This window comes from Carassius carassius, chromosome 28 (assembly GCF_963082965.1).
Source record: "Carassius carassius chromosome 28, fCarCar2.1, whole genome shotgun sequence".
In the NCBI taxonomy this organism is placed as follows: domain Eukaryota; kingdom Metazoa; phylum Chordata; class Actinopteri; order Cypriniformes; family Cyprinidae; genus Carassius; species Carassius carassius.
In genome coordinates this window covers 16,574,384-16,589,889 of record NC_081782.1, presented here as the reverse complement: position 1 = coordinate 16,589,889, position 15,506 = coordinate 16,574,384, and the positions used below count along the sequence as shown (strand labels likewise).

Genomic DNA, 15,506 nt, shown 5'->3' with positions numbered 1-15,506 from the left:
TTACAGTATAGAAGAATGGTTAAAGGGAGAGAATGAAAAAATGCAATGGCACAGGTCAAACATGTATATTTATTTCAACAACAACAATCAAAATGAAACCCAGCGGAACACCAAAAAAACAAACAAACAAACAAACAAACAAACAAAAAAATACAGGGAAAAGCATTAAAAGGAAACTCCATAATTTCCACTCTCATGCCATCCTATATGACTTTCATTTATCAGATGAACACAAACTAAGAGTTTTAGGGAAAAAAAATCATTTCCCTTTATATAATGAAAGTGTATGGGACATCCAAAATTACACTTATAAAAATTATACACAAAGTGAATATGACAGTAACTCATGCAGCCCCTGTTAATGAATCACTGTCTTCTTAAGTGAAACAATAGGCATATGTAAGAAAAATACAAATACCAATATTTGAATCTTGACCGTCATGTTCCCTTTGTGTGGTTTCTGAAGTGGTCCTGTCCCCTTGCACTATATGGACTAAAAATATTTGCTTGTGTTCATGTGAAGAAAGAAAGTCATAAACATCTGGGATGACAGAGGTTCAGTAAATGGTGAGAAAATTTTTATTTTTGGGTAAACTATCCCTTTGAAGAACAAGATGTGATGGAGAAAGAAATATATATTATATATATATAATATATAGAAATATATTCCAGACAGAATACAAGAATCTGTTGAATTAATGAAGAGAGTCATAGAATTAATACATACAACGTTAAGGTTTTAGGCCACTTTATTTGTATTGTCTGTTCAATGTCACTGTCTAAAAGAACAATTAATCTTTTAAATGTTTATTTGAGGCATTTAGAGTTTTTTTCTTAGCAAATATTGATAAATAGTTATTTGTGACTAATTAGATTAATTAATTTAAAAAAAATCAATTATTAAGATTAAAAAAATATTCACTGACAGTCCTAATTCCTACTTAATGATTCATATAATGACATACATGTATTGTAAATACAACTTATCCACCATCTGGTAAGACATCACTAAACATGAATTACAATTTATTTAGCATATAATGTTTATTTAAAACCTGTTTGGAGATTTGTAACATTTAATACAAATTTAAAAAATCCCACAAAAATATTAATTGTATTTAAACTCTCATCACTGATTTTATTTGCACTCAATTTTTGTGCATTCAGCTAATAGCTAATGGACAACGTTGCTACCTCAATATGCTTCCTCAGATTTGATGGTGAACTTTTGAAGCCAGATATTTACCTGATGAAAGTCATAATTGAAATGTGAAATGTGTGTGTTTGATGCATGAAAACAATGATCATTAGTTCTCACTTCAGGCACACACGTTTGAGCTTCTGTTTACCATAGTTAATAAAATAAAAATATATGCTTTTCAAGATTAAATAAAATTGTAAGGAGTAAAAAGTATTGTTTTTTTCTTCAGAAATGTAATCAAGTAACAGTACAAGTAGTCAGTTTAAATTGTACTTGAGTAAAGTACAAATCATTCAAAAATAATACTTAAGTACAGTAATCAAGTAAAATTACTCAAGTATTTGACACCTCTGTCAGACCATCGTAGTAAAATGAAATGCAGTTACCCGCCACCTTCTTGTATTCTCTTGTTTAGTCACCAGGGGGCGTCATTCAACCACCTCAACTACCTCCTCAACCCGGCTGAAGCGTTTCTTCCAGATTTTACTTAGAATTATGGAAGATCTATTCAGAAATGTGACTGATATATATATATAAATATAATTTACTTGACCGCCCTTTATATATATATATATATATATATATATATATATATATATATATATATATATATATATATATATATATATATATATATATATATATATATATATATATATATATATATATATATATATATATAAAGGACGGTCAAGTAAATTATATTTTGAAACTCGAGGTCTATTTGCAGCGGATTAACATTACAAAGTAAAACGTCCGTTCTGACTAGACACAGTTTGAATTCATACTAATAAATGGCGTCTGAAGAAGCATTGATTAAAGAACCCATGTTGTATCAATACTTCAATCTCTAATTATACTTCTGTTTTGGGACGAAATTTTGTTTGTCTGTAGCCTTCCACATGCCACATGGAGCCAAATTCAGACTTAATTTCTAAGACAAAGAACACCTGCATTTAGGCTAATAATTCTCGCGTTCAGTATTAAATACTCGACATTCGTGAATAAACAACATCATTATGATTTCAGAGGTCTCAAGAAATGTAAATACGCCACTTAGAGCTTTTTCATTTCAATGATTTCAGAAATAAAAGGAAGTCAGGTGTGTGAGATTCTTATTTGAGATCAGCACCATCAAACAACACCCTGCTTATATTGTTAAGGATTAAATAAAGATAAGTCATTAGTTATTTAAACTTTTGGATTAAAACAAAACTACCCTGAGAAAAGAAATATATAAATACTGTCCTGCACACTGATCGTTGTTTAAATCTCATTTTAACTGGCTTTTGGTTTTCAACAATAGCCATTGAAGCTTTCAATTAAATATTTAATTCTGATTTAATTTATTTCATATTCAGCCTTCTTGTAACTGTCTCCACTGTCCCAGAAACTTGACTTTAGCAGACGTCCCAATTGTTCTGGTGACAAACATGGCTGCTATCATATGCCACGCCCACCACTCCAATAATTCTTAAAATATTGCATAAATTTGATCCACAAGACGTAATATATATATTTTTTGACAAGACTACCTATTACAGAAGATATTTATAATGTCCCATGGCATGTAACACTTCATTGGTGCTTTCAGCCTCACAGCAAAGTTGAAATAGTGCTTCTAAGGGAGACTCCAACCACCAACTCCAAAAGGATGATAAAATGTTAGAAATATATATTTGGTTGATGTCAAAATGTGAAACAACACAACATTCTATTAAAAGAGATGTTATTATATGCACTGTAATAGCGAATATCACTCAGAAATAAGTCTTTTTACGAAGCTTTTGAATATTCAAATTGAAAGTATCGCGCAATCAAATCATTGTCAAATCATTGAGTTCTTGGGGTTTTAAATAGTAGGGATGAGGGGAGAAAAACTCAAACTAAAATATCCCTAGCTATATTACTGTATAATTGTATGTCCTGAGAGTGTTTTGAGGTTACTTTGTTGAGACTTTTTAAGACTTTTGTGAATAATTCGTTCTTGCCCATATAATAGAGCAAAGAACTGACGTTGGGGTATTTCACTGTAGCACTTCCAGAGTTTTCCTCCTTTTCAGGCCAATATGTCTGGTAAGTAAAAATTTATTTTTCTTTCATATAGATGTTTTCGTCTTCTGCAACCTGAAAAAGATTGAGAAAAAAAGTATGTTAATTAAAATCAATAAATACATTGATAAAAGTTGCTTGGAAATGTATAGGTCAAAGCATGCAGTCTTACTAATATTTAAAAACAGCAAGCACATATGGAGGATCACATTTAAACAAATTGGTGCATTTTATATATAGGCTATACATATATTTAAAAAGAAGTGATGCATGAAATTTCTTGCAGTTTAATTGGAATAGTAGCATTTTTTCTGGTGATTAATTCGAGCTCATGTTTTATTTAGATCTTGAATTGTCTGTCTGCCTCGTATTTTTTTACTCAACTTTCCTTCAAGCAAATCTGAACATGCGTTTTTCTGAAGATTTATTTGCGGTGTTATTTTAGACTTTACAATGTCGACCACCGTGTCCAACTGAATGCAATGGTTTTCGGAATAACCAACGCTAAATGATGACTGAATAGCCTAATTTCGACGTTTTAACCAGAATTCAAACTTCGCTTCAGAGCGCATATGAATATTTATTAGGATAGGTTTAGCTGTCAATGAGCCCATCAAAACACTGCCGAAGGACGTTTTTGCTATCTTCTCAACATCAGCGCACATTTTGCGCTCTGTAAACTCAGCTGCCTCTGCGTGGCGTTGTTTTGAATCACTTATGTTGATAAAGATTTTTTATAATTATATATATAAATATATATATTAACGCGGATCAGGAAGACGTCCCACTGTGTATGTCTTCACAAGACTGAACAACCAATTAAAAAATTTGGAAACAGCTATTTTCCATCTATTTTTTTACCCATTTCATTTTGGGGGACGTTATTAGGCGCGGCTTCACTCATGTAGGAAGAGATAGGAGGACTGCCCATTATATCAAGAAATAACTTCACATCTGCCGAGAGGATCGCAAAAAATAACTTGGACCACAGACTTTTTTAAGGGAATTTAAAACAACAAAGTGTTGCTAATCGACAGCGCCCTCGTAAACAAATCGGGCTTCTTTGTAGCAAACCTAAGCGGGTTTTCGGGCGTCTTTGCTGCAAACGCATTTACATGCGCCTTCTTAAGCCGATTATGTTTATTAAGCCGAAAATGTTAACTTGATCGTGTAAAAACACGGTAACCCGTATTCTTTTATCGGAGTAAGCTCATAAACTGCGTAAGCACAATCCGGTCGAGTTTTTTGCCTCTTGTGTGCATGTAAACGGGGAAACCTGGTTATTTTATTAACTTGATATTTGTGAGTTACTAGTGTGCATGTAAACTGAGTTATCCATCAATTTCGGGCTAACTTTCACTTTTCACTCGTATGCGGCTTTTCCAGTAAGGTTATAAGAGTGTTTTACTTACGTTTGTGACTCGTTGAGGCGTCTACAGAGGGAGCTTCTCTTTCTCCATGTCTCGCCAAGCAGCGTTTTACAGTGATTTCACTTTGCTTCCCTTCAAACCCAACTTCGTGCGCCTTTACGCGCAGAACCGTCCTTGATTAAATTAGGCTACTCGCCAGTTTAGTCGAGTTTTAATTTACAGCCACATGAAACTAAACTGCTAAAACTCCAAATTAAAACCTTCGTCCCGAGGAAAAGATGGCTGGAGAGCATGTTTCTTGAAATTCTCTACTGTCTATTGTAATGCGAAACCTAACCCATTCACTGCCGGATCACCAGCGCGCTCAAACGAATGGAGTCTTAACTGGGAACATGGGCATAGTTTTCTAATCTTGTGTCTTATATTTTTATGGCGTTTTCCAATGGCAAATTAAAAAATGGAAAAAAAAAATTCTGTGTATGTTTAAACATGCAGAGAGGAAATGACAAATAATTATTCTGAATATGAATATAAAAAGGAAAAATAATTTAAAGATCTAGTTCTTTTAAAGATCTAGGAACTTCGTTTTCCTTGCAACTGAAGTATTTGGACAGCCAGATCGTTTATTCAGAACAGTTTTAAACACATTTCACACAATGTAAAACAACTAAATTGCTACCCACATAGACACCCCACCCTTCATCCCCCCACCCCAATATACATTTTGCAGATTTTTTTTTAATATATGTCAATGGTAGAAATGCTTCTAATGTCAACATATTTGACTTTGAAGCCCCACAAAACCATTTACATAATAAATGCATGCTCATCACAGAAGTTTATTCAAGTCTTGTGTATTTTAATTACATAGCAGATCCAGACAAAAGTCACATCACTGACCCAGAAACATGGTTTTAAATAAAGATGGATGTAAAAAAAAAAAAAAAAAATTTTAAACATTTTTTTTAGCAAAATGAAAAGTTTTTTTTTCACAGACTGCTTCCCTACAGATCGTCTGAATTCGGACTAAAGTGTTGAAAATCAATGCCAGTTGTGAACGAAAATGAAATAAAACTCTCTCTCTCTTTCTCCATCCAGCAGATAAACCTAAGGTGTACCAGGGTGTGCGTGTGAAGACCACCGTTAAGGAGTTACTGCAGAAGCACAGAGCCCTGCAGGCACAGAAAACTGCTACGGTAAACAATGCTGTTGTATATACGCAATAAAAGTCATAAGTCAGTCACTGACGTCCAAGTTTATGATAGCCAGAGTACAACTAAGTCTGGTCAGTGCACGACCAAATATAAAAAGCTACTAAACGTCTTAAAGCACCACGCCCACACAGGCCTATCTGTGCTTGAGGCTTCAGTTGATAGCCTGCCACATAATATAGCACAGCCTAACGGAAGGTTTCTTCTGTTTTTCAGCTGAACGAACACAATGATTAATGTTTTCCTTTCTCCCTCTCTCCTCCAATTCCAATCTTATAGAAATCACAAGCCGTGGCTGCTCGCGATGTCTGCTCTACGACCATGAATAGTAAGTTTAAAATACTAACAAATTAACGGAACGGCGATAAGTGATAGTAATCTCAATCCTTTGTCCCATGCAGTCAAGACATTTCACAATGTTGTTTACAAAAGCTTCAGATTTCAGTAACCTTACAAGTACCTTTGTGGATATTGAAAAGGCAGACTTACAAAAAAGCTAATAACCTTCTGCCTGCCAACATGTAAGAGCTTGAATTTTAATCAGGAAACTTGAGACAAAGATAAAACAAAGTATACTGACTGCATGCAACTTACTATACTCCAAAACAGAAACCCTTTTCATCCACCGTCAGGCACCAGCTCTACCTTAACAATTGTGAGAGGAAGAATAAATAAATAAATGAAAGAACAATGACACCTATCTATATATGTGCTCCTTACAGATCCGTGAATGATCTCCGTTTTATAAACTACTATTCAAATGTGATTTAGCTGTTTGGCTGATGGTCTCGTGACATCATCTCAAGTCTTGCTGGCCTAATTTAAATGTTCTCCTGTGCTCAAACCAGCATTTTCTTCTGTCTTCCCCGCAGCCCACCTTGATGTCTTTGGAATGCAAGCTCTAGAGCCTTATTTCCAGACACGTCCCTTTACAGAAAATGTCAACATCCCGATGGAAAATGCTTATGATCATCAACAAATGATGCATATGATACCACCTGAGACTTTCAGCGGCAGTAATTTCGTGTGTCCCATATCTGCGCAGTGGTCTAATGGATATCTACCTTCTAATACGGACCTCTATGGTACCAGCCTGGTATGTGTTTGGTGCTTTTCATTTTTAATAAACTTTTTTTTTTTTTTTTTTTTTTTGCAATTGGACGGTTCTGATGCTCAAGTATGTTTGCACTAATAAATAAAATCACTCGTTCAGTATTTTAATAAGTTTTTGCTTGTGCTTTTAAAATGATTTTTCTCAGGTTTCGAGGTCACCCTCAGACTCCTTCAATCTCCCCAGTCCCGTCGACTACAACAGTTACTCTCCCCCTCAGTCCAACTCTTCATCTTCTTCGTGCTACAACTCCCCAACACGAATGGATTTGAGCTCCAGTTTATCTCCAGAAAATTACCACTATCAGCATTGCAACCTACAGCATTGCTTTTGTCTGTCGCACTGGTCCAATGTGCAGGAAGGCATGGCAACCTCAGAGTTTGCGCCCTACGGCTCATCAGACTGTTTGTATTCATATGGCGACGAAAGCTATTTCAGAAGGGATACTTCAAACTCAAACATGTGTTACTTATAAAATGCATTTTGAAGCACTTTGCGCGAAAATCCAGTGTCATAATTGATTAATTCGAATGCATTTGTTGTACTTTAGATAAATGAACAAGCAGTGATAGAATGCATGATTGGGCTTAGTTTAGTTGTTTGAGCAAAAAGGTTGATTGCAGAGAGCTAAATATGTGTGAGTATAATTTACAAATTATTCATTTATCTTTTTTTTTTTTACAATAAACATATTTTTCGTAATTTTACTGGTATCTTTTATTAACAATCCTTACAGTATATTAATAATGGGGAATAGCCTATATTTCAGATTTGCAGGGTGCAGTTTCTGTTTCTCACTCCAGAAATGAAAATCGGAGCTTTGACAGTGTTTCTTCTTCTTCTTCTTCTTCTTCTTCTTTTTAAATATATATAAAAAAAATAAAATAAATAAATATATATATATATATATATATATATATATATATATATATATATATATATATATATATATATATATATATATATATATATATATATATATATATATATATATATATATATATATATATATATATATATATATATATATATATATATATATATTTTTTTTTTTTTTTTTTTTTTTTTTTTTTATAAACGTGCAAATACTGCTGTGGCACAATTATTGTTTTGTATATCAACATTCGACATGAGGAAAAATACGATTAAAAAGCTGAATAATATGTTATTTTTGATAGTCAACATTGCATTTATTATAGGTCCTATAACTAGATGTTATCACTTTTCTTTGCTCCTAAAAGTCAATTCACTGAAAAGTTTAATTGCTGCTTTTTTTGTTGTTGTTGTTGTTTTTTTTTTGCCTGCATTGGATTTTTCAACTACTTTAATGACTAATCTCACAAAATTAGGTAGAAACCACATAATTATTGAGACAAGTTCATTCGGAGAAGATGTTTCCTATTTATATGAATATAGATGATTTATCTTTGATTAATCTTTAAACATCGTTGTCACACCACAAACATCATTATTCGACAGAAAATGCAGCCCCGTTAAATTACCTTCAAATAAAGACAATATGAATCGCGCAGTTTGCCTATAAGAGATTTTGCAAGAGGTTCAAAGTTCTACATGCATGAATGGTAAACTGGATAAGGACAATAGCTGTAACTTCATATGAAATGCGATACGATAAACAGTGCATATAGCCTACTCAAAGTAGGGTTTAAGCTTGTGTTCAGAAATTCATTAAAGAACATAAATCAACTAATGCTTCGATATCTTTTTTTTAACAAGCTGAGACATCAATTATTTATTTATATTAAATGTCCCGTGTCTCCTTTAACTTCGAAACATGACAGACTTAACCATTTAACGGTCACGCAATGGTGTATTCATTAACTGCAGAAATAGGGAATGTTTTGCAGTCAAACAAAAGGGTGTGTACAAAGTTGGCAGACGCACAGGCTTTGTGCCTGCTGCTCACCAACTTGGAATTCCCCTCGGGAAAGCAAAGGACAAGGAAGTCTTCCTCTCTTCCACACGTTGGCTTCTTGTTCCTTGAATGGCATCCCTCCCACTTCTGAACAACGTGATATGTGATATAGTGATACCAGTGCTTGAAGTGAAAAAAAAGAAGAAGAGGCACTCATCCCTCGACAAACCCCTTTAATTAATTAATTTAGCCTATATTAAATAAATAAATAAGTTGGACACTTTTTAATTGAGTTAACAAAGTATGTATAGTGCCACAATCGATCAATAATTAAATAGAAGTTTTCAATACAAATAAGCATAAGTCGAGTTACCAATAAGGACCACAAGGAGACACCAAAGAGCACTACAGCTCCTGCCTTGACCCATCTGTCCTAATCCATTCAGAATCACTAAACAACTGACCCACGCACATCTAAAACGCCTTCAGCCAGCATCCATTAAAACACTCTTGCTTTTAAACCAAAAAGACGCTGAAAAGAATAACTTTTGATTTCGCATAGGCTACTCTTCTACGTGCATTATGCGGTGATGATATGAAATTATAGCAGTGTTCATTAATTGTAATTTAATAATAAAAGTGACCTAATAATAATGTATAGGCCTAATTGGAAACACTAAATGAAATGTCTCTTTTTTTTTAAAGATTATTTCGTTATTTTCAGTAATTCAAAGCTTTATATAGATATATTTATCAATTCAGTGAGGCAAGTATTCGCTGAGTTTCGGTTTATCAGAAGGGAAACTGTAGAAAGCACAATGTTTTTTTTTTTTTTTTTTTTAAATTTTTTATTGTTTCCAGTGCAAGTGATCGTACTGGAGCCTCCATGTCCTGTAAAGCGATTGGGTATGCCTCTAATAGCCCACATTTAAGTGTTTAAACTAGCCTAACATTGTGATATGCTTGAGCTGCTTTATATCTATAGATTTTATTTTCGTTGTGATGATTTGAGAAGGCTCTTATAGGCTACAAAAAGAAAAAAAAATCCTTAATAAAATAATGGTATAAGCTAAAGACTAAGATACAGCATACTGGTGCGTACCGGACAACTTCAAGCACTGAGCCATACTGATTGCAGGACAAACTTCACGTTTCTTAGGGTTAAAAACAAAAAACAAAGGTGAATGCTATTAATGATATTAAGCATTAGAGTATAAACCTCTGCCTCTTTAAGAGGAATCGCTTTATGTATCCCCAAATTGTATGTCACTTTGCAAAATTACTAAATGTAAATGTAAATCAGCAATGGGAACCACAATGGGAAGGGACTATGTCCAGGGAGTTTCAGTTCAAACTGGTTATGTTTCTGTAAGAAAATAAAAATTATTTCTGACTTTTTCACCTGAAGTGGGACCTGAAAGATCTGCACCCAAAAGTAGCTGGATCGTGTGCGTCATGGTTGCGCAATGCTCATATTTGTGATTGGCCGCAACACACATCCGATGCGCGTCCTTGCACGATCTCTCACCAGAGTTGTCAGCTCAGTTTGTCAGATACAGAATTACTAATTAGTAAGGCTATTTTAAGAGTCATTTATAGGCTAATGTGTGAGAAAAGTAGCAAGTTTGATTTAAAGACAGAATGAATTATATGGCATCATTGCTTGGTTTGCAAGTATTATATGCAACATGTCACATACAAGGAGAGTTTGGACGGATTCATGTAACAACAAAATCACTTTGCATTCAATATATTTTGTGTGGCTTATAATACGCTTGAATGCACAAGAATAAAATATGAGTCAGTTATCAGTTTTGTTTTCATAATCATAAGACAATATTAAATTAAGATTAAATGACAAAGAGTCTGTTATATATATAAAAAAACGAAAGAACGAAAAATACTTTTACCATGAATTAGCCTATATTGGTCCTTGAATCCACTCTTTGAGTAGACTACTTCTTTTCAATTAGTACTTACCTCACGACCGTTGGAGTAAGCCTATGAATGCATTTAGTATGACTGTAATCCAGACTTTGGCTACATTTGTCATGTTGTCATTGACATGTGACCTACCAGGGTCAGTTCATCACTTCACTGGCATTTACAACTCCTCTCCTGTGGCATCATGGGATAGTAAAATGTCCCCTGGATGCACCTGGATTCAGAATGTCACTGAAAGTAGGTCACCTGTTTCATGAATACTATGAAATCAGACATGTCTTTTCACATACTGTTTTCACCTACTGTTTAGTAGGGAAGTATGTATATTGTATACTCCGGAGTATGTATACTCCGATGCAGTTTTTTTCATTCATACATGGTTGCCACAATGTTTTTAATTTTTCATTAAGTTCTATTATACAAATGTTTGATTGAATGATGTTTCTTAAACATTCAGTTGTTATGCTTAAGAACTATGTCCCATATTAATCTATTGTAAGGAGAGGCTGATGGTATTTAAAATATGTCCCCCTCCCCACACACACATCCAAGCATTTGTTGGACATACAACGTGCCCTGCTAAGTACAGAAACTAAGTGTTTTTTAAGTAGTGTATTTATCACGAATCGTCACTGATACCACTGATTCATTAGTTTATACAAGAAAATTGTGAACTGCTCTGGAACATGATAACGATTAATTGTGTTTTGCAGCAGCCAGTCCTCATTTTTGAGGTTAATCTGAGTGTGGCCTGAGGTAGAGGCAGCTATTGTACTCTGTTCTGATGACAGATAACAACACTATCAGACACATAGGTGTCTGAGTTCGTGGGAGAGATACCAAAGATACTTCAGTTAAAGGCATTAGGAATTTCAATTTGGCAGTTTCACACCTTCACCATGTTTAAATTAACATGACAAATGTTCTGTTGCAACAGGCTGATTACTTTCACCAAAGCTGTAGATTTGCTGTTTTTTTTCTTCTTCTTATAATTGAAGTTAGACTGATGCAGTGGTCAGGACAATCAGTATGCAGAATGGAGGAAATGTATGTAGTCAGTTGGTTAATTTGTAAAAAATAAACAAATAAACAAAAATTGCGGATGAATAAACCTTTTCATGGTTATGTTTGATTTATTAAAGAAGGTTAATGTACAATGAAGTATTACTGAAATTTTTTTTTACATTTAAATTAAAAGCACATTTCTAAAGTGTGACTAGTTTTACTTTACTTTACACAGTTACTAGTTTTTGTAACTGTGAAGCAATTTCAGTTGAGCTAAAAATGATTTTTACTATTCATTAAGGATATTCAAAATCTGTTTTGAATTCCAATTTAAGACCTTTGTCCTTCTTTTACATAGAAAAAAAACATGGATTCAGCATAAATCAGGCAGAAGGCATAACATCACTTCTAACAGGCACTGGTCATTCCTGAATGACACTGTCATAAATTACCTTCTCATTATATAAATGAGAGGTCTTTAGATTGAAAAGATAAGCAGATTTATGTCAACAGAAAAGAGAAGATACCTTGAGTTACAAAGCAGCTATGATAAAAAAAGGACAATTTCATAAACTAAACATTTTAATTTGACCAATAGAATCTCTCAGAAACAGAGGAGAGAAATTATTTGAAGTAAAGTAACATGAACTTACTGTTCAATGTATTTTACACTAAAATGTTAAAATATCAATCAACCTATGTGGCAACCAGGCCACATAGGTTGTAGTACACATTTTTGTAGTACACATTTTTTTTTTGTAGTACAAGTACAAGTAAAAGTCATCTCTGTTCCTGGAGAAACTGAGGGCAAGTCATATCATGCCCCCTTTCAGCTTTCTCCTAATACATTTCTCATGAGTTGATGTTACATTTTTCTCATAGATTCTTTGCCAGCATGGCTTAGTCGAGACCTGTTTATGTTTGTTTTCCACTTCATTCCTCTCGTATGTATGTTTGTGTTCTTTGCTGTAGTATTTGATCCCATCCATTTGATTCAGCAGTCTAAATGATGAATTTTTTAAAAGGAGAATACATTGGCAAGGTCAGTGTTGAAAGCTATAGTGATCTATCCAACACCTGTACTAATGACATGAGCGTGAAGAGCTTTGAAGGGGGTATAAACATGAATTTTCACAATTGAATAAATAAAAATAGTCATTTTTAAAGCAGACAATATTACACGTCTAGCAAAGTCCAATCAGTCATCAATTCATCAAAAGTTTTTTTTTCTTGCTCTCTCCCAGATAGTTGAGTTTTATGCAATTTTCCCAAGGAAATAGTAAGAGTGTGGGATTTTTGCACTGTCTAACTGCCATTTGATAGGAGGAGCTTGGAAATGGCTTTGTTGTTTCAGTCTTGATTCTGTATCACTGGGATCTCTGCTGGCATATGAAAATTCTGCCTGGGAATTATTAATGAATTGGCTCATAAAGAGAATAACATTTACTGTGAGTGTTTGCCAAAGATTTATCAAGAAATCTACAAAGAAATACAAACTCTTTTATTCCCCATAACAATGAAATCATGATGTATTTTTGTCCCTATGGCGGATGTAATAGTGCTACAATAAACGGTGCATCTAGCTTAGTTATGGGTCACCAATGCATACTCCTGCATGGACTGTAATCTAAAAACTTTAAGCAGGTATTTAACTTTGACATGTTTCCCTGCTTTCTCATCCTGCATTGTCCCCCTCCGGCTGACACTTTTCCTTCTTCTCCTCAACAGTCACACCTTGAACTGTACCTTCTTCCATATCTCCACATTTGTGCAGACATGCCTTTGGATCCTGTTAGGCAGATTCAACGGCACCTTGAAGGTAAGCAGAGGCATCTTGGCAGCACGATGTGTCCTGAGGAGTCATGCACAAAAATGTTTGCACAAAGGTAATGCTCACTTAAAAAAAAAACACTGAATGCAGATGGTTTCACTCACCCTTAGTACTTTTTATGGTTGGAAAATGAGGGTCGTGACCCCAAAATCCATAACTATTTGTCTTGTTGTTAGATTTCTTGTACTTTAAACATTTGACCTATGACTGAGCTTGTGTAAATTATGTCTTTGTAGCATTAGAGAAGGAATTATTACAACTAGCAGTAGCAACACCAAGGTTGTGGGTTCAATTCCCAGGGAATGCATGAACCGACAAATTGTCAGCTTGGAGTCCAATGTATGTCGCTTTCAATAAAAGCATCTTCCGAATGCATAATGCAAGTGAAAATAAAGGGCTTGCACAGATGTGTAAAGTGAACCTGCTTTAAAGCTATAGCTCACCCAAAAGAGTTCATTTACTCACCTTCATGTCGTTCCAAATCAGTATGTCTTTCTTTCTTCCGTAATAGGTAGTGAATGATGGCCAGGTTCAAAAATAAAGAAGCAGCATAAAAATAACATAATTGTATAATAACATCATGATCCATACAACTTCTGAGCTGTATTTCAAATTTTCTGCAGCCACTATGAGGAGCAGACCAAATATGCGCATATCAAAAGCAGTAACTCCATGATCGGTTATAACACACAGGAGAACATGTGATGGAGAGACTGTGGAGCAGCCTTATATTGTACTTTACTGTGTTCATACTTACTTTTATTGCTCATTTTTTAAATGTTTATAATGAGTTTATTTTATATTTCCTGTTTTAGCAGACTGGATTGAGCCTTTACGACAGCGCACCTGGTGGGAAGCACTAATTTTAGTGGGTTATCTATCATTGTATTCATTCATTTTTTTCTCTCTCTTGTTCTTGACAATCATTATGTTGGTTGAACAAACTGAGACAAGAGTTAATTTATGCAAATGTATGTTCCAATTGGTAAAAGAGGGAAAATGTGTTATTGTTAGTGAACAGATTGTGTTTTTGGTTCAATTAAACAAGGCTATTGCTGCTGTAATGAGTATTTTGAGCTTGTGTTCTGTTTGGGTGACGCTTTGTATAATGTTACCGTTTTCAGTCAGTAATGTCTTCCATTAGTTTCCTTGGTTTTAATCTGTTTCTATGTTTTTTCATGGTTTGATTAGTTTTTGCACCTGGGATTAATTTAATTGATTGTTTTTGTCTGTGTATTTAAGTTCTGTGTTTTCCTCTGTTCATTGTCGGTCTTAATTTGATATCATTGGGTTGTTCTGTTTGTGTTTTGTCAGTTCTAGGCACCTAAGTATTAGTGATAGGAAGTTTGGATCATTTTGCATAATTTCATCTTATTCATCAAAATGAAAGTTTCAGGTTACTTAAGTAACCATGGTTCCCTGAGTAGGGAACGAGACACTGTGTCCTCTAGGGGTCACTATGGGGAACACCTCATCATGACTCGTGTCTGAAGCATACACTGAAAACAACACATTGGCCAGCAACAGCCCATGATGTCACTACCGGTGCAACTATAGTATAAATAGGCGCTGGGAGAACATGTCATTCACTTCTTTATCTAAAGCTTGTGTCCAAAGCATGGCAAGAAACTTAGAGGACTCAGTGTCTCGTTCCCTACTCAGGGAACCATGATTACATAAGTAACCTGAGATGTTCCCTTTTCAAGGGAACTTCAAAATGCATCCTCTAGCGGTCGCGATGGGGAATGGTATACCCACGTCACTATGCTGAGGGGAGTGCAGGCCAGAACCATGGCGAGAACTAAGTACCAGCTTTACCATTTGTGACATTATCCCTTATGGCCAAAGGCCTAGGCTATATTCCCAAACTTACCTGTTAAGGCCAGACTCCTGGGCCCGGGGTAG

At 34.6% G+C, this 15,506-nt stretch overlaps 1 protein-coding gene and 1 long non-coding RNA gene across 3 annotated transcripts; one reads left to right on the top strand and one right to left on the bottom strand.

Moving 5' to 3' along the window:
- Positions 1-3,051: 3,051 nt before the first annotated feature.
- On the bottom strand, positions 3,052-5,563 carry LOC132108096 (uncharacterized). The gene is made up of 2 exons (XR_009424406.1): positions 4,666-5,563; positions 3,052-3,328 (listed from the first exon to the last, which is right to left on the bottom strand). It is a non-coding gene; the product is annotated as an uncharacterized LOC132108096 (long non-coding RNA).
- On the top strand, positions 3,138-7,647 carry LOC132108095 (POU Class 2 homeobox-associating factor 3-like). Of its 2 annotated transcripts, none has more exons than XM_059514639.1 (5): positions 3,138-3,277; positions 5,722-5,819; positions 6,114-6,162; positions 6,707-6,930; positions 7,094-7,647. In XM_059514639.1, exons 1-5 carry the CDS (start codon positions 3,271-3,273, stop codon positions 7,418-7,420), a joined length of 705 nt encoding a protein of 234 aa, XP_059370622.1. In that variant the 5' UTR covers positions 3,138-3,270; the 3' UTR covers positions 7,421-7,647. The 2 variants fall into 2 exon arrangements, with proteins under 2 accessions (XP_059370622.1, XP_059370623.1); XM_059514640.1 differs by having other exon boundaries at positions 3,229-3,277; positions 5,725-5,819.
- The last annotated feature ends 7,859 nt before the right edge of the window (positions 7,648-15,506 follow it).